General features: G+C 40.0%; 1 protein-coding gene across 1 annotated transcript in view; it reads left to right on the top strand.

Moving 5' to 3' along the window:
- The first annotated feature begins 5,209 nt into the window (after positions 1–5,209).
- Positions 5,210–22,298, top strand: part of CLIC5 (chloride intracellular channel 5) — a 59,862-nt gene continuing 42,773 nt past the window's right edge. Inside the window, exon 1 of the mRNA XM_069805612.1 lies at positions 5,210–5,574. Within this exon, the coding sequence (XP_069661713.1) occupies positions 5,512–5,574 (63 nt within the window). The 5' untranslated portion in view covers positions 5,210–5,511. The remainder of the gene's footprint in view (positions 5,575–22,298) is intronic.

Here is a 22,298-nt window from a genome sequence, read left to right as displayed (position 1 = left end):
TTTAGACTTAATTTATGACAAGGAGCATACCAAGAAATGAACAGAAATAATCTAAGTAGGGACTTGCACTAAGAACACTTGTAAATTATGACAGGGATATGCATTACTTAATCTGTTGCAGACTTGTAAGTAAAATCATGTAATTTTAGTTCTGTGACAGCAGTGAGTCAACACTAACGGGTACATCATGCTTACCTAGTGTTTTTTTTCTTCATCACACTTAACAGTATGGAGGATTTACTTTGAAAAGCAAGGGCTGAGGATATCTACATTCCTTCTTTCATCAGCTTCTTTATCCATATAGCCCACAGTTTGGGACAATCTGTAATGCTCTCCATTGTATCCCCTACAATACCACTTTCCAAAGCAGTCTCAGTCCTATTTGGTAGTATCTTTTGTTTTTAATTGAAATAACAGTTTTGAAATGATAGTAAAATAAAGAAATAAAGGAATAAAAACCTGCCCTCTAGAAGCCTCTCTACTGAATGCTGCATTGGTAGATGATTTTGTACCTTTTAAGTGCCACCTCCTTATGAATGGTTAGCTGTGACTGTCACAGTGCGAGTGTTGAGATAATTATCCATAATGAAATCCTTCTTCACACTGAACAGCAGTGGGTTTTTCTTTTGAAGTTGTTAATGCTTATTAATGTTACAGCAAAGTTTGATACTGCATCCGTGTGAAAACATAATTATATTTAAAAATCATTTCATGCTTTTGGACTAGAACTTACTTTGCAAAACTCCTGCCTGAGCTGATTCTAGTGATCTACCATTCTGTTAAACAGCTGAGTTTCATCCAGAGACATTTAGAGCTAAAATAATGCATTTTCATAATAAGGCATAGGAGAGCTGCTATAGCTCATGGCTATGATGGATTCGTAATGTCTGGGGGATGGATATAGAGTGGACTATCTCAGATTTGCCAGTTAAGGGAGTGCAAAGTTTTCTGGCCTAGGTTTTGCCATCCCATCCCATTTCTTGGGACATTCACGCTGTACACCTCTTGTATCACTTGATGTCTTTTGTACCATGCCCCTGAGTGTGGGGCAATTTATAAGAAGGAACAAAATCACAGTTCCTCCTCACTCCATCAAACCAACATGTTTTGAAGCACTGTATGTCTCTGGAGTTGAGGGAAAATATCTGCTCACCTAACCTTGGCATGAGGCTGATGAGGAGAGCTTTGTACATCCTTGCATGTCTTGTACATCTGGGGAGGGGAACATGCAGTCCGACCCCAAATATCTGCAACAAATCCCTTTCGATTTTTCTGAAGATTAAACAAGAACTTGATAGTGACATGTTGTAATTCAAAAGGAAATTAAAACTATTGGTTTGATTCCTTGCACTTGTTAACTTGTTAAATAAGTAGCATGTTGAAGCTACTAGCATGCAATAAATGCAGTTGCAAATTACCAGTAATTCAGAACTGCCTCTGGAAGATACATTTTCATAACCCATTCAAACATGCTGGTTTAGTATATGGTTGCTGCTTAATTGTGTTTTTTTAGGCAACTAGGCAGTTAAATAATTCCCAGGTAAAATCATAGCCCCAAATACCGTTTACTGTGGCTGCACCAAGATTTTACTTCTTCTTTTCATCCACGATGGAAGTTTATTTACAACATGAAAAACGTCACCTGTGTCACACAAAACTTGTAATGCCGCTCTCACAGGATGGGCTGGGTGGCAGCACCAAGTGAGCATGGGGGATGGATGCACTCTGTGCCCTGATCCTTCTTGGTAGCTTAGTGGTCTGCTGGAGAACTCCACGATAGAATTACATCCTGGATGCTTGGCCTCTGATTCACCCCCTCGGGACAAATCTTTACGGGAAGTAAAGCTTGGATCAGGCCTGTGAAAGCTGATAGTGCGTCAGAGTTCACCTACAATAGAGGTCTTATGTGGAGATGTGGTGGTTCTTTTTCTGAAGCTGTCCTCTTCTTTTATTAATGGGATGACGTGCTCATATTCATTTATATATCTCATAAACCTCAAACTATAATGACTTGTCTTATGAAGAGTTCATAATTCAGCGTCTAATGTTCTTGTACGTAACTCAAAGCCTCTGCCATTTCTGACTCGTGAGAAAATGATAGGCCAAACTAAGCGACTCATTCTTTGCAGTAAAATGAGAGTGTACTAATTATTTATCAGTATCTTACCCTTAATTTGGCTGAAGAAAGACCTGATTTAATAACACAAAACAGAGCTGTGTAGATAATAATAACCATTATAGTCAAAAAGGTTCCACCCAGATGTAAGTGATAAGTCAGTTTTATATGACACCAAAGGAGCAAATGTACGAATAGATTCCTGAAGCAGTACTTACATATATGTATATATTTCCTCCTACTCACTGCCTCCTACAATGTTTATCTTAAATCAAGCTTTCAGAATCCATTTTAAAAAACACAGCATTTATATGAACAAGGAGTCTGTTTTGCTTGGTCCCTTCTAGGGGTTCCATAGGGAGATTTTTGAAAATCAGAGGGTTTTTGAGGTGGGCTGGGTTATTCTCTCTGTGGATACCTAAAAGCACAGCTGGAATATCAGATGTGTGGTTTTCACACTACAGCCTCTGTAACCTCTGAGCATCCCATATCAAGTCCTGGGGCAGGCGATGAGTGCAAGATGGTGCCTCATGGGTGAAAGCGGATGGGGAAGGGACCTTCCAGGGGCTCTGCTGCCCAGAAGCATCTTGAACCAGACGGACTCTGGCCCATTCCTGCAGTAGCTTTTATCTGGGTCAAGATGGAAACTGCTTCAGGGCATCTTAGCTCCCTTTCCCTGTATTGCACAGTTTCCCTTCTGCTTTGCTGAGCCTCAGCACAATACTCTTCGTCTTGCAAACTAATTATAATACACCACTAAGCCCAGACAGTAATTGGGAAGGAAGGATTTAAGTGTTTTGACATGTTGAGTCTCTACCGAAATTGCTATATCTAGAGTTTAACTTTCAGAAGCGCAAGGCATGCACAACTTCTGAAGTGAGAGATGACATGTGCATAGAAATCAGGCACTAAAGCCACAGATTTCTTTTACTTAATAATTACAGCGGGATTTGTCTGACCATTATAATGTCTTTATCTGAGCTTGTTAACCCTGGGCTCCCTTTATTACCAGTGGAAAAAAGTAGGCACTTCTAGGACACGTTTTTTCATTCTAAAATAGACATCTAAATAGGTCGCACGCATCACATCTCGTAAGTGCTGGTATCTTGAATGCTGCTTTTATTTCAACATTTTGGTTTAGCATTAGCGGTATTACCTCTATACTGTTCTCATAGCTGGCAGTATTTTCTCTTCCAGAGCTGATATGTATGCTCCTGTGATATAAACTGTTCAAAGCACTTGCCTATATCAAAACAGTGTTTTCTGTGGGGCTGGAGCTACAGGTAACCTCAGTCAAGATGACTCACTTCCCATTGTTTACAGGAACCCCCATTAAAGGGAAATTATGTTGTCACATGAGGTGCTAAAGCAAAATAATTTTTCAGCAAAAACAAAAGCTTATAATCATATAGTTGATAATATATTATTTAAGGATGCATTTTAGAGATATGGTGAACTACAGTTACGTTTCTGGCAGACTTTTATAACTGTAATATATAATTACAGTGCAATGATTCTTTTTGCCACATGTAAGTACACTTAGCCCATGTCCTTGGAAGTTTGCCGGTAGGCCTAAGAATAATTATACTATAAATGTTTGGTAATTAATGTGCCTAGTCCAAAAATTACATGTAAAAAATTTGAAATCAAAGTAGTAATAACACTTAATTCTCTTATAGTTAACCTTCCAGTTATTTGAATGAGTGCTAATTAGATCTAAAAACCATAAGCATACTTTTACACTAATTATAATGTTGATTATGTTGTAATTACAGTTGCAACAGCATAATGAGATTTAGTTGTTAACCATTTCAGTGCTTCATGGAGTGCACAAGAAACAGCTGTTGTGGGAAATTCCTGTAGAACTTACCCGAAGAGCCAGAGCTGCGACTGCTCTGGATCCATGTCAAATGCCTAGAGGTCACGAGAGAGAATTAAAGATCATCGCGAAAGCACACAGCTAAGAGCACTTTCAGGGAAGGCGAGTGTTTGATCATGTCAAAACCATACCCAAAAGGCCTCTCTGTGTCAGAAGGAGAAGGTAAAGCTGCTCATGTCTGGCAGTGCGAGCTGCAAACAGCCTGCGAGCCGGAGCTTCGGCGGTCCCAAAACAGGAGCAGCAGACAGGGAGGGCAGAGGTGCAGGAGGGTCTTCCCGAGGGCAGGAGGGCACGAAGTCCCTCCGGGCAATGATGGCAATGAGGAGGAGGTCCCACCCGACCCCTTTGCCTTTGTCCCCTCTCCCCTGCTGTGCCAGCACTCCTTTCCTCCATGCCTTTTAGCTGTGTCAGGCCTTTCTATCCTGTGTCACCTCTTGCTTAGGGTTGCTGTGTGGTGACCTCTGAGTCATGCAAGGAATGCAGGGTGAAGGAAGGGAGTATAGAGGATGACAGTATGTCAACAGCAGGCTGAAGCCCTTGAAAGTTTTCTTCTGAACTCCACCCCAGCGTATCATCACTCTCCCGCCCCCCCTCTACAACCAGCACCCCGCTGGACACACTGAGAAATAGTTACGGGACCCAAACATTTTATTTTCCCAGGGCCCTGAAGCTCTTCGTTCTCCTGCGTAACCCCATTCCCGTTCCTCTGCTCCTGAACTCTACCAGGAGTGGTGGCACCACAGGTGCTTTTCTCACCTAAGAGTGTTCAGTTTTGGCTTCTGTACCACTTTGTACCACGCACAGGGGTTTTCGCCGAGGCAGAGCTCTGATTTCCGCATGCTCCTTGCACTGATGCAACAGCCAATGCACAGGGTGAAGAAATTTGGCTTTTTTTTCCTTACCATTCTTGGCAATAACAATATTAGGATTTTGAACAGCTAGAAGCAGGAAAAACACCCTTCAGAAAAGAAGGAAAAAACATCACTGTTGCTTCAAGCAATGAAACCAGCCTGCTGCAGACCTTCCCTCTTGCCCTGTCACTGGTGCTCCCAGCTGAAGAACAAGGGAGGGAACAACAGAAATGCTGAAAATGGGGAAGAGCAGAATTATTTGCTCAGAGGCTGATCCTGCTGTAGGTACCAGGACCTTGTCTCCTCCCCTGTGAGTTAACCCCACCCTCTTTTTTTATGCTCTGGGCTATTTTGGGCAGGCAGTGAGAACTGCAGCTCTGACAGATGAGGATACTGTACCAGAGCACAGCAGCACTTGTTGCTCTGAAGAACTACACAGCCGTAACAGGGACTGCTGCTCTGCCGCCTGCTTTTTTTTAATGATTATTATTTATTTATTAACCCGCAAACTTGTTTTCTCTGCTGGTTTCGAGCTTTGTCATTATGAATGATGTTTTAAAAGCTTGGTGAAAGCTGTTCGGAAGGGAAACCTACCCACTGTGCAGTTGAAAACTCCTTTTGCTACTTAATAGTGGGAGATCAGCTGGTAGCCTTGGGGGTGAAAAATGACAGACTCTGTTCCTGCTAATGGGGAAGGAAAGGACCCTGAAATTGAGCTCTTCGTGAAGGTAAGTTGCACTGTGAACTGGACACTGGTGTGACTCTCGGGTCAGCTCGGCTTCTATTGAATAATCAAACTTTAATTTTCTGGCGCTGAGCAGAAGCGGTGCTTTGACAGCCTGTTATCTCTTGCACACACATGCACACTGCTTTCTTCTTCGTGACATTAGAATTAGGTAAGGTTGTGGAGGGAGAGTCAGGGTTCCTGTATTTTATTGTTATTTCTCTCCCTGTGAGTTTGTCCTGTTACTCTTAGCCTGCTGCCTGCAATGTACTGTGTCCTAACTTTAGAGTTCAGGCTTTAGAATTCAGGTTTTTCTATAAGAATCCTGACTTGCTTCTCTGTTTTTGGGAAGAGAGCATGAAGAGCTGAGGGGTACCATTATTGGTACCTTGGCAGAGGCTGTCAGGTCTCAAATGCTAGTGGATCATAAAACAAAAAGGACTGAGATAAGCTGGCAGTCTTCTGATTATTTCCTGCAATACTTTTATTTTTCTAAAAAAATGAAAACTAAATCAGTTTTTACTCTCAGTTTCCTCAGCCCGAAGTTCATTCTGATTTTATACAAGGGTAACTGAGAACAGAAACTGATTTAATGAAAATATAGAAAAATAAGTGCACCTGTTATATGGCAGGATTTCAGAATGTTTCAAATTGGGTATGTCTCTTGGTCTTGGGCTATGAAAATCTGACCATTAAAATCAGTGGCACACTTCAAACCCATTACACATTGAACCTTACTAACTGCAAACTTCATGCAAACTCTGTCCCAGTGAACAGCTCAGATTTTTTGATGTTCAGAGCATGTTTCAAAGCCTCTATGTATGTCGAGGCTAAAATCCACTATGCCCATATAAAATGCAGGTGTTTGGTCTCGCTGAGCCTAAACCATCACTGTAAATCAGTAGGATTATTATTAATATGTGGGAGTTATATCAGGCCCATTGCAAACACAGTACTGAATGATTGGAAAAGCAAATTCCAACCCCTCCTTTCTGTCAAGTTGAGGGTATATAACTGCTTTGTACTCCCTAATGGATATTTTGGGCTGTAGGTTGAAATGTCAGCCATACTCATGATGTGTATACATGGCTTCTTCACACATCTTCTAAAACCAGTCAATTCAGGTGCAGCCTTTCTCATCAAGCCAGCAACAAGGTCTTTCTCTCTAGCAAACTGATTTTACAAGAATTCCTGGTTCATAACTGCCCAATAGGCCTTAATGTATTAAAAGGGACCTGCGTGTGTCCATACATCCCGATACCTTTCCTCTACAAATTGTTTCTACCAAAGTGAGTTTAATGGAGATGTTTGTGGGCTAAAAAATAGGTTAATGGGATTTTTTGGCACTCTGTCATCACAAATGTATTCTGGAATGCAAACCTTTAACTGGTGGTTTGTTTTAGTGCCCACACTATTTTATTGAGGCTGATACGGATGTTTGTGATATATGGTTCTTTGACTGCATCAACTGTTAAAGTGAAGGTCATTGCCCAGATTCATTGTGTGAAGTTCTGGATCTGTAAGTTGCTGGAAAAAATTTGCACTGCATTCAATTCGGCCATGCCATCATTTGAAGATTTATAACTCCAGAAAGAACATTTTTAGTAATGTGACTTCCTGCATAATGCATGTTACAGAATTGCATAGACACTTTCACATAAAGCTCATAATTTGCAGAGCTGGAGTAAAAGAATTAATTGGTGTCTGCCTGGAGACTTTCCATTTAGGTTGAAAAATTGCAATTCTTGATATTTTGGAAAGGTGCCATTAATTTAATTAAAAGTCTAAAAAGTTGTATAGTAAAGCATATAACCAGAGTATTAAATTATACATCTCAGAAGTTGAAAAATAAGTAAGAGAAGAACATCCAAGTAAGGGAGGAACTAAAAGTTGAAAAATAGGAGCATATAAGAGAAATATGAACAGGTGACAACTTGCCAGAGCATGACATTTAAAAGTATAGCATATCAGTAAGGGGAGAAAAACAGGAAGGCTGATCCAGGAGAAAGTCTGCAAAGGACAAGGCACTTGCTCAGTCTGTTTGAAGACTGGAAAGAAGAACTGAAAGGTGGCAACTTCTGGATGAGTATGTGATGCTGGGACAAGTGGCAAACCTAAATATACTGGCCCAGACTTGAGGCAAGTTCTAGTAACAGGAGATGTTGGGGTCAATGAGCATTTCATCCTTTGATTTTTGTGGCACTAATATTTCCCTTGAAAAAAGTTCTGCCCTGCATCCTCGAATGAACACAGAGCCAGAAAACACAGAGATCAGTAAGAAAAATGCAGGGCAGTAGACACGGCCTGGAGAAAACTGTATCTTCTGCAAGCACAAATAAACCAGAAAGGGCTGTTTTTCCCCAGCCATAGAGTCTCTAATAAAAGCAGTTCCTGTCTCAGGTTAAAAAAAGAAAGGTGTTACACAATTGCTCTATTTCCCTTTTTATTTAACAACCAGGAGAGCAGGAGCCTTAGAAAGACAAGTAGCGAGGTGACTGTAGACAAAAGAGCCGTGCTGTAACCTAATGCAGGTCAGCTGCCATCTCCTGAGCTGTGCAGATCGGCTGGGCACCACCAGGACACAGCTAGCCGAACTGCTCTGGCAGAGACGGGTCAAGCGGTTATCACACCTGTTGGTTACCATCCCCATCGATTTTACTCTTTTTCTAGTGGTGCCCTAACCTGGATCTGTGAGATTTTATTTTTTTTTTGTGAACGAGTGTTTGTTCTTGCAAGGTGCTTGACTGAGAGATCTGGGGCAGGACAGGAGCAGACTGATGGTGAGAACGGGCAGAGCCGAGGAGCGGTGAGGTCGGCCGGGGAGGTGGTGCTGCCTTAATCAGATCTGCAGTTTGTGTAAGCAGGCCTTTTGTGAACGCTGAAACTCTCCAGCAGCAGTTCCCTCTCTAAACTTGTTTGACAGGGAATTGGAAGAGGCTGCCAGAGAAAAAGGCTTGATACGCGGTAGTGCGAGATGCTGGCAGCAGCATTGGGGAAGCGAGCATCGGGAGGTAGTGCTTGCTCTGTGCTTAACCCGGCTTGTTGTAACTCAGGTTAATTTTAATTCTTTGTGTGCTGGAGGAGCAAAGTGCTTCTGTATAAATGACACCCTGATGGAAGGTATATTTAGCTTTTTCTGGCAGTCTTGCACCTGTGACTAAACTGAATGGTGCTCTTCTTACATACAGACTATTAAAATACTTACGGGAGGATCACAAAACTGTTCTGGTTTCTTTTTGTTTGCAGTGGAAACGGGTGTTTGGATGTACATTCCTTGCATTTCAGAATTAGAGTAGTGCCTAATATCCAGAAAGTTAATTTGAAGGGAGATACATTGTAAACATGGAAAACAAAGCATGGTACAAATAAGACTTGAGAGTACAGCTGTCTATTTGCATGGGTCAGGATGAGTGCACTCTAGAAAGCAAACAAACCACAGGAATGGTCCAAAGTACATTTCATTTTAAAAATCTTCCTGCTTTAGAAACACTCTATAATGAGATATATGTTAATCCGTATTTCTCACAATCAAAAGATAGTAGTATCATCATGGTAGTAGGAGAATGAGTAGTGAGCTGGCAGACAGTCATTTCTGCAAGGAGTCATCGTTGTGGTATTGAGTAATTAACATTCAGGATACGTTCATCAGCTCAGGTGTGCAAGAGCTTTTGCTTAAAAGGTGTAAGGCTTTACTTCACAAAGTGTTCAACTGCAGTCACACTGAACACCCATCTAGAGAAAACATGAAGGTGCTTGCAAATCTAAAAAGCAGGAGGGATGTCTCAAAGGCCTTGATCTTCCACACTCACTGGTTCAGACATTGAACGTATTCCCGTCTGCCAGCTGAAGTCTTAAAGGTGTAAAACGCACTGAACGCTCTCAGCCTGTTCCTCGTGTTAGGACCTGAGTGTTGTGCACGACCAGGCACCGTGATGGTGTATTTGCCATGTCTCGGGTCTACGGTACCAGCCAAAGTATGGTTCAAGGACTGACAGCACTGAAGTATTTGTAGGGCCCCGTACGGTCATTTCTTGTTCGAGGATTATCGCAAAGAGAAGAGCTTAGTCCTGGTATGCTCACAGTCTCCTGGAGCAGCAAACCCACGTACAAGGAACCTGTGAGCCCTTTGTCATCTCCAACGGTTTCATTTCGGGGAGTTTTAGCTGTCTGTTAGGAGTGTGTTTGAAAGCGATGGCAACATTTGGCACCGAAATTTCTATCCCTGAATGAATCAGTCAGTCAGAGAGCCTGGTTGCCCAGGACAAAGCAGTCATCCTGCTGATTTAGTGTGCTCTGTCAAAAGCCCGGGAGTCACTGCTCCCGGGAGGGTGTTGCTGCCCCTCTCCTCTCCTTTGGACACCATTATCCCAGAAATCATCCCAGGGAGGTGCAAGATTTTTATGCACTCTGAAATTTCTTGTTGTGCATTTTCTGTTTTTGTTTTTTAAGTTGTCTCTGCCAAAAGGTGATTTCAGACTAACCCTGGTTTGGATTTTGGAGAACTGCTGCAATGTAGCCTTAAAGGAAGATATAAATATAAATGTTACTCCTGGTACAAACAGTCATTCCCCACTATTGAGGCTTTTGTAGTTGTAATGTAAGAGTCACCCTGATAAGAAAACTGATTTTAGTTTCAGAATTTCAGGATTATCAAAACCAATAATGGCTTTACAAACTGGGAGGGAAAACTTGACAGGAACATTTTAATCCATTATAAGAATACAGGCTCTCTAATTAATTTGATTCGTAGACTGCCCTCGAGTAGTGTTTTGATGATGAGTAGAAATCACAATCAGATCTGGAAGGTACAAAGTTCATTTCCATTTCTTGAGAAGTAGGGGTATTTTACTGGGTATTATGAACTCAGCTTTTGGCTTCCATACAAAATCATTCCTATGTTCAGCGAAACTTTCTAGGTAAAGAGGAAATAATAAAGAGAGAAAAACAAAAGGAAGAATAATGATACTGAAACATCTGGTTCAACCTGTCTGGTGCTCCAAGACTTGACAATAACATTTTTTTGGATCCTTGGTCATGAGGTTGGCCAAGTCTTTCACATTTTGAGACAGACATAGCCACCCTACAAAGCAGAAACATATAGTGCCTGCAGTCTCTGACAATTTTCAGCTGTCACCCTGGAAGTGGCGTGAGCATGGGGGCTTATTAGGGTCTTGCATTTTTCATCTGTTCGGCGCTGTTGAGCAGATGGTGGGCACCACAGTTCATATATCTTCCAAACTTCTTTTGGTGAGACAGTGTATGATCAGCATCCTAAGTCTTCTCTTCTAGTGTACTGGCCTTGTGTGTTAGTATTAAGGTTACCAAATTTACAAGGTTTACCAGTAGTCTGGACACCAGCATATATATCGGGAGGAAGATAGTTTTACTAGGTTTGTTTAAACACCTATAAATGTGTTTCATAAGTTCCATGCAGGGGGACTCAGGTATTTCAGTGTAATTCTGGCTTGGTTCCTATCTTGCTTAGATCTTTTCAAATCAGGAGTGACTGGGTTGAAGCCCATAGAGTTTATATATATATATATATATATATATATAAAATGGGCACAAGAAGAGAGCCAGGCCTCCTAAATTTGAATCACAAATTAATAGTAACTCCAGACAGACCCAGTTAAATCAAGGAAATACTGCCTGGACTGATAGTTACTTCTCTGGTCTTTTTATTAAGCATTTTCAATAAAATAATAAAAAGAATAGTCAAGGAGAAAACATCCATCTTGGCAAAATGTAATTTTGCTTTAATCTTATGTTGTTAAAAGAAAATAATTCAATAAATTAACAAATAGCTGCCTAGCAAATGTTTTAAAATCACAAGCTGCTTGTTTTGCCTTGTGATGAAGAAAACCAATACTTTAAAGAAGCTTTAGCCAGAGTTATACAACCCAGAGTCTGTACGTCTGTATGTCTGTTTTCTCTCTGAGCATTTGCAGATTTTGTTTTGCGTCAAGACAAGTGCCTCATTGGTGGGAATATGAGAGATGGACAGTGAATAGTTTAAGCAGGCCAAATTTATAAAAGGACTTGGCAGGGTTGTAATCACTATCCCTGCCACCTTGAACTTAGTCTGGAATGCTTTTAGGATTGCTTGGAAAACTGGATCTCCAATTAAGAAGGGATTTTCAGCTATGTCTCCTTCTGCCTGAGTTCATGTTCTAATCATTAGTTTATGGCTAAAAGTGAATGACAGCCTTATCTGGCATAGTTTGGGTTTTTTCCCTCATATAAATGGCTGTGACAACTTGCTTTTTATTGAACTTGATGGCATCAATATATATGTTAATTGTCATCAGAACATCTGATTAAAATGAAACATATTCAAATGCTTTGTTGAATATACATAACTTTATTTCCTTAAATGCCTTTATAAATTGGATCCATAATTTGAATGGATAAGTCTTCAGAAACATTCAGCATTGGTCATATTGCATGGCCATAAAAGCAAATCAGGTTTGTACTGCTGAGTTCAGTGGCAGTAGAGTTAGGCTAGCTTAAGTGTATTTGAGATCTTCTTTAAACTCCACCTACTAACTCCTTCCTTTATTCCAGCTTTTCTGAGCTGCAGAGTCAAATCAGGTGAATACAGTGTTTTAATTCTACCATGAAGAACTGGTGATATTCGTAATTATTATTGCTTGTAGTTAGAAATAGCCACTGGTATGCTTTGGATGCTCTACGTTTAGCTGTAGATTGCTCTTTTTCCATCTCTGGCAGCACGCGTCTCGTCAGGCTCACGGGTTGTTGTGTCATGGTTCAGCGATGACAGCGAAGCCCCAGTAAGTGTCCCCAGGAAACTTTTATCGGCAATATATGACTCTGCTGCAGTTATTCAGAACAGCAAATGTCACAGAGATCATTTGACATAACATCCCAAAAATATACAGGGATCCTTTCCAAGAGAGCCAGTAGGAAGTAAGTCTGCCTGTGCTCCAGAGTTTAATGTTAGTATCAGTTCATCTGGCTATATCAAATATATTTTGATGGAGGGCTGTGTAAGGATTGTTTAGGATAACATACTGATCATTACAGCAACAGTATTACTTAGTTGTTGTATGACACATAATTCTTCAAAATCTGGCAGATACCAGCAAAATAATCCCAGCAATGCTGCAAAGAGGTAACATAAACACTAGTATTTCCATTTTGCAGCTAAGAGCTCTGGTAGAAGATTTTTCAAATTACTCTTTTTTAACAGAGTCAGACAGATGTTAAAGGGCTGTGAGTCTGTGTGTTAGTTTTAAACATGAATAACAGAAGGTTTCAATGATACTTTTTTTTTTTTCCCCCCACAAAGGCTGACTGGAAGTTGTAGGGAGAATCATTTAGAATAAGGAAGGTTTGGTTTTGTGCTGGATTCATACTGGATTCAAATCTATAAATCTTACATGAACTAGGAAATCGGAGCAGGTATCTAAAGTGCTATAGTAGGTACTTTGAAAATAGCTTGAAGCAGTTGGTTTGACACAGTAAAGTTTAACATGAACAAAGTCCAGAACAGATCCTCATTCCCTTTCCTTCCTTGCTCCTTGCTCTCCCCATTTGTTTGCACTTCTGTATTGCTGACATGCAGTAAAACTCATCTAGATGCGATAACAGTAATATATATGTACATCTGGAGCTATGAGTTAAAAAAATCTTTGATTTTTGTAGGTCTGATGAGTTTAATCAGCATCATGTATTCCTGGCATGATTTTTATATTAGACCTAAAAGTTGGAAATCATTACAGTGGAACAAAAGTAATTAAAAATTTATTCACCTGTGTTTTGAAGATCCAAAGCCATTAATTTTATCTAATAATACCTAAGGGTAGAACTTTCTGTAACTGATTACATTTACAGCACATCATTGCTGTTTGCTACGCAACTTGATTGCAAGTTCACACATAAATGTAGAATGGGTCCATAGGATGTTTTCTCTGACTCTGTTAAATTAAATGATTCTTTGTAAATGAGTATTATTCTGTCCCTCACAATAATAATTCCATAACTTACCTTTTAGAGTGTTTATGATTTTACCCTTCTATAAGTATCATTTTTTTATGGTGGTGTTCACTGGCTGAAGTGGATCTTCCATGATAGAACGCAGATTCCTTTTTGATTCAGTGACTCTGGTGCGCTACAGAAATCACATGGCTACAGTGTCATAAGAGAAGATGTGCTCAGAAAGGAGACTGGGACATGAAGCACCTGAGATACCATTCTGTAACACCACAGCAAAGTTTTGCCATGTTAAAATGGCACCAGTCAAAATGCAAATCAACATTTTTTTTGACTTTCCATTCTGTGAACAAATCATTGTTTCAGCACTGTATCTTAATACAAAGCAACACCAACAGCTCCCACCAGCTGTAAACTCTGATTTTCATTATTTTTTGTCCAGCTCTAATCAAACTATGAAAAGGTCCTGCCATGCAAATTTTGCAACGTGTTAAGCTCAGTAAAATTACTAGATTTCTACGCAAATTCTCGGGAGGCTTTTTTTTACTTTTTTGCTTTTCTGCCTCCTTCAGCAACCCAAGGCAAATTATTCAGGCTCTCCTTACCTTGATAAAATGCTGATACCACTCCCTCTCCACCACATGTGGACACATCGTGGGAGCAGGGAACATTCTTCACCCTTATCCCAGCACAGCATCCTGAACACCACTTAAAATAGAAGAGAAATACACGATGGGATCAGGTCTCTGATGTAGAACTGTCTCCTGACAAAGTATATCGAAATTCTTGATTTCCTGGACATAAAAGAAATCAAACCAGAGGAAATTGGACATTTCTCTGCTCTCAGGTACAGGCTGTTGGGTGCTTTATTAAGTGTCTGGACATGAGCTAGCTCTAGCCCAGAGTTTGTGCAGCCGTGTTAGCACCGCACTGGGCCCAGCCAGGTAGTGGAGCGGTGGGGACCTCAGTTTGAGCTGCCTCCCACAGCAGTTGAGCCAAAACTCCTCTCTGCTGGCACCCTGTCCACTCTTTCCTGCCTTCCTTTTTCCTTCTTAGGGTCTTGTATCTTCTGTAGTACCTTCTTTTTCAACTTCTCTGTTTTTATTGCTTGTTCTTATATGCATTCAGACTCATAAATTTATACTGGTGTCCTAATCACCATGACTTGGATGTTGGTCTCATGGTACCCTGGTTCAACTTCTGCCTAAGAGATATTGTATATCTGGAGCTTGGGTGCTTCTCCAGTTTTTTTCCCATGCACCTGATTGCCAAAAGACACTGAAATATCTCCTTTATATGTATTTCTGGCAACTCTGCATAAAACTGAGATAAAGCACTAATTGAAATGTATTTCAGGAGGGTTGTGTTGTAATAACTTATTAATGCCTCTGTAGGACAGTAGGAGTCGAACCTATCCCTGCTATAGCTACTTTGGCATAAATGTCATTATATTAAGGATGAAGTTCCTCAGACAGTGATAGTTTGTTCTTCTAAATCATCATTCTTGATAGTCACTAATTTTGTGTGCAGAGCAGATGACAGAAGCCCATGGCATTTACCTGTAGGTGCTTGATGCAAAACCTAATAACAATGTTCAAAGCCTAATATTCAAGGCCAAAGCTGATTTTCATTTACTTTAAATTCTATAAAACTTGAATTTCACATATTTAAAACTTGCAAAGATTATATATGGGAATAGTAATTTTTTTTTTTCTTCCTTATGTAAGTTGGGCTGTAAAATAGCCATTTCTTGACTATTTTTGTTGCTTCTCTTGTATTTGTTGGTTTCCTCTGGACTAAGAAAAAAATATCATGACTCAGTTTGCCATTTACTGATATTTCAGGTGTTAATACCTGTTCATGATACTGGGAATGGAGTTTACACACAGAGGAAGTTTGCTTAATTTAGGTAAGGCTTTAGTTTCCCTGTCTGTTAACCATGAAGATGCCAAAGCAGATATAAAATTTTCTAACTTCTGCTGCTAATAAAGACATAGAAGTATAATGCTTTACTGTCTGGAAAAGGGCTAATCACCTCTAAAGAGTGTGTGCTGCTGCAGGCTAGCAGTGGAGTTCAAAGCATGATGAGCTAATCCATGGAGATGTATGCTCCATCTCAAAAAACATTTGACAGCTAAGGTCAACAACTGTCTGCAATTTAGAAAAGATATTTTAGCATAAGTTTTAAATGTTCAGCAGTTGTGGGTTTGTTTTGTTTTTTTTTAAACACCCAGTAGTAAAACACAGGGTGATAACAGAAGATCCATAACCTGCCTAGATGCTGACAGCTATTAAGCATACTTAGACCCCAGTTCCGCAAAGGAGGTTGTGCAGGCTGCTCCATGCTTTGGCAGTCGTCTCTGAACATGATTCTTTTTGCAAAACCCAGTCTCTGAGATAAAAAATACAAAGTCCTTTTTAGAGCAATTCTGAAGCACTTTACAGTCACGGTCAGCACTTTATAGGTGCAGAAGCTGAGAAGCCGTGGCCCTGTGGAAAGAGGTCCAGCAAGAACACCAATCTGGTCCTGTGCTCCATCCTTTAGGCATAGCTCTTGTGCCTTTTGGTTTTTGCACAGCACTTAGCACGACTAATTCAGTGTTCATGTGCCCCACCTGCTTTGTAATTTGCGGTATTCCAATAATAAATACACAAATTATACTAGTAACAACTATGCTTTTAAATTTTTTTTCTTTTGCTATTATTAGGGAGGGGTCAAGGTTTAGATTATCTTTTGGCTGGCTATTTTAAATGCACACAAAGCTAATGTATGTTATCATATTGAAAAAGATGTAGAGAAGAATAATTTTAAGGTTTAAAAAATACTTCAGATTGCCATCTTTAAGGCAGTCTTTCTCATTTAAGTAAAAGACCAAATGTCACTTGACTGCAATATTAAATGCATCTGTAGCGGGCTTTTTAATATAGTGGTAACAAGTATAACAAGACATACTAATAGTTAAGGTCAGATATAGTCAAGTTAGAAATAAGCTTAATAGTAACTGTAAAGGTGATTAACCATTGGAATGAACCACCAAAGAAGTCATGCCCTTTCTTCTGGTTCAGATCAGACTAGATATGCTGTAATGAAACACATATAGTTTGAGTCAATAAAGCCATAAAATCTACAAACCAGGAAGGCATTGCAATGGAGGGTATGTTGGCAAACAAGAGCAGGGCTTGGTTCAAGTGCAGAAGAAATCTTTGACTTCTGTGTCTCAGATAACACAAATTTGGCCAAAGTCAGTCTGATAGAAACGATATTCAGAGGCTGCTTGTCTGTCTTAAAATATCTCTTTGTCTCCAGGGTGTGATTAGTTCAGGTGGTGGTTAAATATGTGATTGCATATCTTTGTCTGGATATGCAAGGGCCAGACTTTGGAAGGGTCTTCAGAGGCTGAGCAGATGCTGGCTTGGCCAGGGCTCTGAATGCTGTGTCAGTGCGGGTCAGAGCCTGAGGCTGAGATGAAGAAAGAGCTAAACTGGGAGATAGCAGAGACGCGTTCTCTTTCTGTCTGTCATTGTCTAAGTCACGCCACATCCCTGTGCCTTGGCTTCATTTTCAATGAAACATTTGCACCAACATTCATTTTCATATTTGTGTATCCCAGTAGCTTCTCCAGCTAAAATTGCTTCCCTTCTTTTCTTTTTACATAGAAGAACGACTGTAAAAGCTACTCGAGCATTGTGGTTTAACTCCTCACAAAAAACTGACTTAATGCTCAGGTCGGGCAGGTGCTTCTCCGTATCAATTGCCAGGCTTGTCCACCCCATAACATTTCAACACCCAAATAAACATCCTGAACCTTGCCACCCACTGCATATAGCTATTGTTTGGGTGCTGGTGCGTGTCTGTACCTGTGTATTGTCCGAAACAAGTGGAATTCAGAGAAACCGCCCCTGATGGATCATCGCTATTGTTGCCGGTGTTTTTCTAGATTGTGATTCAATTTGTGTGGGTCAACAGGCACGCTGCGTTACTGCTTTCCTTTTGCTTTTAGCTGCTGAATGGGCAGCTTCAAACAGATACGAATGCATATCATGGGAGGAAATTATTTTCTTTCACTGCCCTGTGTTTTGTGATGAGCCATTGCTGCTGATTCAGTGTGCAACTGGAGACCTGTTTTGTTTGTTTATTTTATTTATAGTATTTTTTCAAAAAGCTGTTCCTGGATGAAGAGGGGTAGAATCATGGAATATTCTTGCAGGTTATAGGATCTCTCAGAATGACGGTTTTAGTTGTTTTTCTGTGTCCAGTTCTTTTAAATGTTCAGGACATGCCAAGAAGATGCAGTGCTCCAAACCCCTTCATTATTAAGCCTTTTTTTCAGACTTTCACCAGCATTTGGATCATTTTAATTTACTTTTTTTTCTCTGACTGTTGACTTGCCCGTGCAGTTTGGCAAGGAATAGTATTTTTGCCTTGATTTACTGAGTTGCCCTTTCTTGTATTGAGGTGTTCTAACTTTGAATTTTTGGAGTTTTTTTCTTTTTAAAGTCAATATATCTGAATCTCCCAGTTAAACTCTAGATCCAGTTCTAGAGCTGAGTATTGTTTGAGGTTCAAAAATGATCTGTTGCTTCCTCTGCGTTAAGCACACACCCTGCTCCAAGATGAAGCCACAAGGATCTCCTCAGAGTGCATGAATGTAATCTTTTCGGGTTTAGTTCATCTCCAAGTGTGTATTTCTTTAAACACCCCATAGGTCTTCTCACTAATCAGTCTGTAATAAAGGCAGATGAACATACATGCAGGAAGATTTGTTCCAGTCTGGAAGGATGTGACCAGGGGGGAACTTAGAGGAAGCGCAGTCCCATTCCCCTGACAAAGAGACAAACCTTGAAATGTCAATTTTTTTTTTCAGGGGAAGGAAATGCCTCTCTCCCCTGACCTCAGCCACTGCTCCCAGCCCCGTCTGCACATGTGGCAGGGGCATAATTAGCTCCTGGACATCTTTTCAACTCTGGGCACCAAGGATTATTTTTTAAAATTTATTTAAATATTTTATTTATTTAAATATTTTATTTATTTAACATTTATTTATTTAAAGCCATATCCAGGACCTTTGAGAGTGAGTGCAAACAGTAGTAATCATGTTGTGCCATGCTGTCAGAAAGAGGGTTTTTGTGCTGACTGATGTTTAGGTCTTCATTGGAAGTGTGAATTTACAGGATTACTTCGTATTTGTTATTTTTCAAGAAGCACTTGTGTACTTGGCATTTCACAATAATAGAAAAAAATCTCCATTTCAGAGAGAATTATAAGTAAACATGACAAAATAGCTAATTCCTCAGAGCTTACTTAGGTACTTCAGTGAACTGGGCCTAGCTGTACACAAATGTATATAAAATGTTCAGAAATTCTCTTGCCAAATGCTAGTTTCTCAATTACCTCATTAACCTGGATGTTCCAATAAGCTTTTCTCGGTGGGTGCTTTGTATATGGAGTTCAAATGGCATTCTCCAGGTTGCAGTTGTCCAGGCTAACAGCTCTCGGACAGCCTGCAAATGGAAACTGCTGCCTTCCCTGAGCAGGACCACAGGATAAAACAAAATGCTGCCAGAGAAACTTTGTAAAGGAAGCAGGGTGAGATGACTCAGCCCTTCTCTAGATCTGATGGTTAGGCTCAATTACCTGTCTAAGAGTATAGCACCAGAAAGTGGTAAGGTGTGAATTATAATTGATTAACCATGCTGGGAAACAGATTAACCATGCTGGGAAACAGATTAACCATGCCTCTTAACAGATTGCATAACAAACTGTAAATATAAAATAAACCTGTAAGTATAAAATATAAAATAGTTTATATAAAATATAAAACTGCAAAGATAAAATATATATAAGTGATGTAGAAGACTAGAAAGATTGTAGATTGATAGCATGAAATCTGTGAAAACTGTGTCTACTCCATCTAGAATAAAATCTAGGTCCGAAGCACGAGCATGGCATAGGATGTATGACGTGCTCCTATCACAGCACAAACCCCAGCTCTATCAGCCCAAACCTGAGTGTGCAGATTAAACTGTAGTGACATATTTTAGTGACTGTTAAGTGAACATTCTCCTTTAGAACAGACAATAGGATCAAGAAGGTTCAGGTGATATTTTTTGTCTATTTTTTAAGCCTGAGAGGGGAAAAACTGTGAGAAAGTTCTTGTTTCTAAGAGTGTTAAACAGCGCTTAGGTCTGCAGGGTTGCAGATCATGAAAGGGTTGTCATGCCAGAGGAAAGCAGAATAAAGATTTGACTTACAGAGTTTGGTTGGAGACTGTCTTCAGAGGAGAAGAAGGTGGCACCCTCTTATGAACTTAACGATAAATGGGTGAGGGGATTTACAGGGCATGATCCCTGTGTCACGCTCCATTTCCACCCTACCAAATGGGATTTGTTTAATTTGAATAAGGCAGCTGAGAGACAATGTCAGACATGTAGAGCGGACAGTCAGGGGAAGGGACAGGAGGTGGGGGCAGATTTCAGTGGTGTTGTCACTGACTTGGTTGGTGAAGCCAGTGAACAGAGTATGTGGCTGAAGTGTGAGGGGCATAAAATGAAAGAAAATCAAGAAAGTGATTTTGGGGGGGGGGGAAGAGTGAGCAAGACACATTTGGGGAGAAAGTTACTGATTTCTTCTGAGACAGGTGTGATAGGAAAGAACAGGCTGGAGAAGAGTTTTGCTGCATGACCATGCTGGGGTCACTGCTGGTCTTCTTGGACAGTGGTCCACTTGGAGCATGAGAGGCCTGGGTGAGAGAGGGACTCAGGAGTGATGAGAATATAAAAAAAAAGATGATACTGGGAATAGACAGCATGGTCAAGGATCCCAGAAGCAAGAGGACAGTAAGGTGAAGAGGTACTAGAGAAATTGCAATCGCATAATTATGTACGATTTTGTATAAAGGGAAGAAATGTAACTATTATTTTCATAAATAACATTGAATTAAACTTAATTAAGTGTGGTTTTTTTTTTTATGCTGGATAACAGGATAAAATGAAATTAGAGGAAATTCAGTCTGAGCATCAAGTCAAAATGTGTTTCAAGAAAATTGTCAAAACTGTTTCCTATGCGAAGTTTGTAAAGCAGCATCACTGGAGCATTTCAACCTGACCCAAACAGTATAGACACAGAGATTTAAGAGATCATCCTGCACTGAGATGGCAAGTAGACAAGAAATGTGATCCAAACTCCACTCACTGATCCAACTATTTTTTCTATTTACAACATTTATCATACATTAGTTTCAGAACTCCATACTGTAAAGTACTAGGAAATTGTACTTCTACTAGTATACACACTTACTGAAAATTTCTCAGTAGCTTTTGGAAAGCATCACTGCTTTTTTTTTTTTGAGCATTTGATATTGAAAACGCAAATTGTTTTGCTTTTAGATGAGTCACAAGGAATGTTTGCTTGCTGTTTGTGTACCTCTTAGACTCTTGTTTTTGTTGCAGGTATTTACATTTACAAACTCAGAACTTGCTCTCTCTTTCTTGTTTAATGAAATACTCAGAGAAAGTCGCATTCCCTTCCTTTGTAGACGGCTATCAGAAAAGACTACCTTGTAGTGTAACACCCACTTTAACAGCTAAATTTGACTGTATGTCTGTGTAAATGATGAGATGAACAAATACAGCAGTTTTGGCAGGTAAGAAGATATTAGAAGTGAAAAAATATCCCCTGAACATTAAACTCTCTAAATTGTTTATATTGCATTTGTATTCTCATGGCAGTAAGGCTTGGTCTGAATGCTGGTAATATCATATTGATAAGTGATTATTTTACTGAAGGTATTGTGGGTTGCATTGGGAAGTCATACCATGATGCAAACACCAAACCAAAGACTAGTTTTAGCCTACAATGTAGTGCTCCTTTGCAATGCAACTTGATCTGCTTTCAGTGAAAGTTGTAAACATTCATCGCATCTCGGGATGAAGCTTCTCTCATACCCTCTGCAGCACCGTTAACTTTGGAGATGCAAAAGGAGATAGAAAGACAAGTTCTGCCCACTGCAGGATAGCTCCTGAGAGTTACTGATTGCTCTTTCATCCCATTTAAAGTCACTGATGAACAGTATTTTTATGATGTTAAATAAGATACAAAATGAGACCATGGAGGGCAGGTTATGGCCTGCGCTGGGGTCAGCTGATGTGCTGCTAAATGCCCTTATCAGCAGCACCCCACCATTCAGACCTTTACTTGCAGTGCCTGCAAGTGACTCTCTCTTCTAATAGTGCAAATAAAGTCATGGAATTTCAATAAATAATTCAGCCCTGGATCTGATTTCAGGTTCAGTATTAACTTTCAGCACCTGGCTGCTGGTATTATTTGTTAGTCCGATACACTGCTTAGAGGCATGGAAATTTGGCTGCAATTCATCATTTGCAGAATATACTATATGACCAGATTACTGTCCCTGGCTCAGAGATTTTTAAGAGGCATTCAAATTCCAGATGTGCACAGATTTAGTTCTTACGAGAAAAACTGCATGCAGGATTCTGGTACTGTAATGGGAACCTGAGCTCTGCATAGAGCTTGTTTTGGAGAAACGACTCCTTTATTTGCACCTGATCTCTACTAGAAACAGGAATAATTTAACTATAATTTGCATTGCCTGTGACACCTTTTGACAATGATCTATCTCTCATTTTATTTTCTGCAGCTTTCCTGGGGGAATGATTTTTTTACATCTCTAATTAGCTCTCAGGATATAGAATCATCAGTATTTGAAACGCTTATAATTGGTGCTTTGTGAATAGCAAAACCAGATTAATTTCCAG

Source organism: Haliaeetus albicilla, chromosome 18 (genome assembly GCF_947461875.1).
Source record: "Haliaeetus albicilla chromosome 18, bHalAlb1.1, whole genome shotgun sequence".
In the NCBI taxonomy this organism is placed as follows: Eukaryota; Metazoa; Chordata; class Aves; order Accipitriformes; family Accipitridae; genus Haliaeetus; species Haliaeetus albicilla.
Note: the sequence above shows the minus strand (reverse complement) of the source record. Positions and strands in the feature narration are given on the sequence as shown.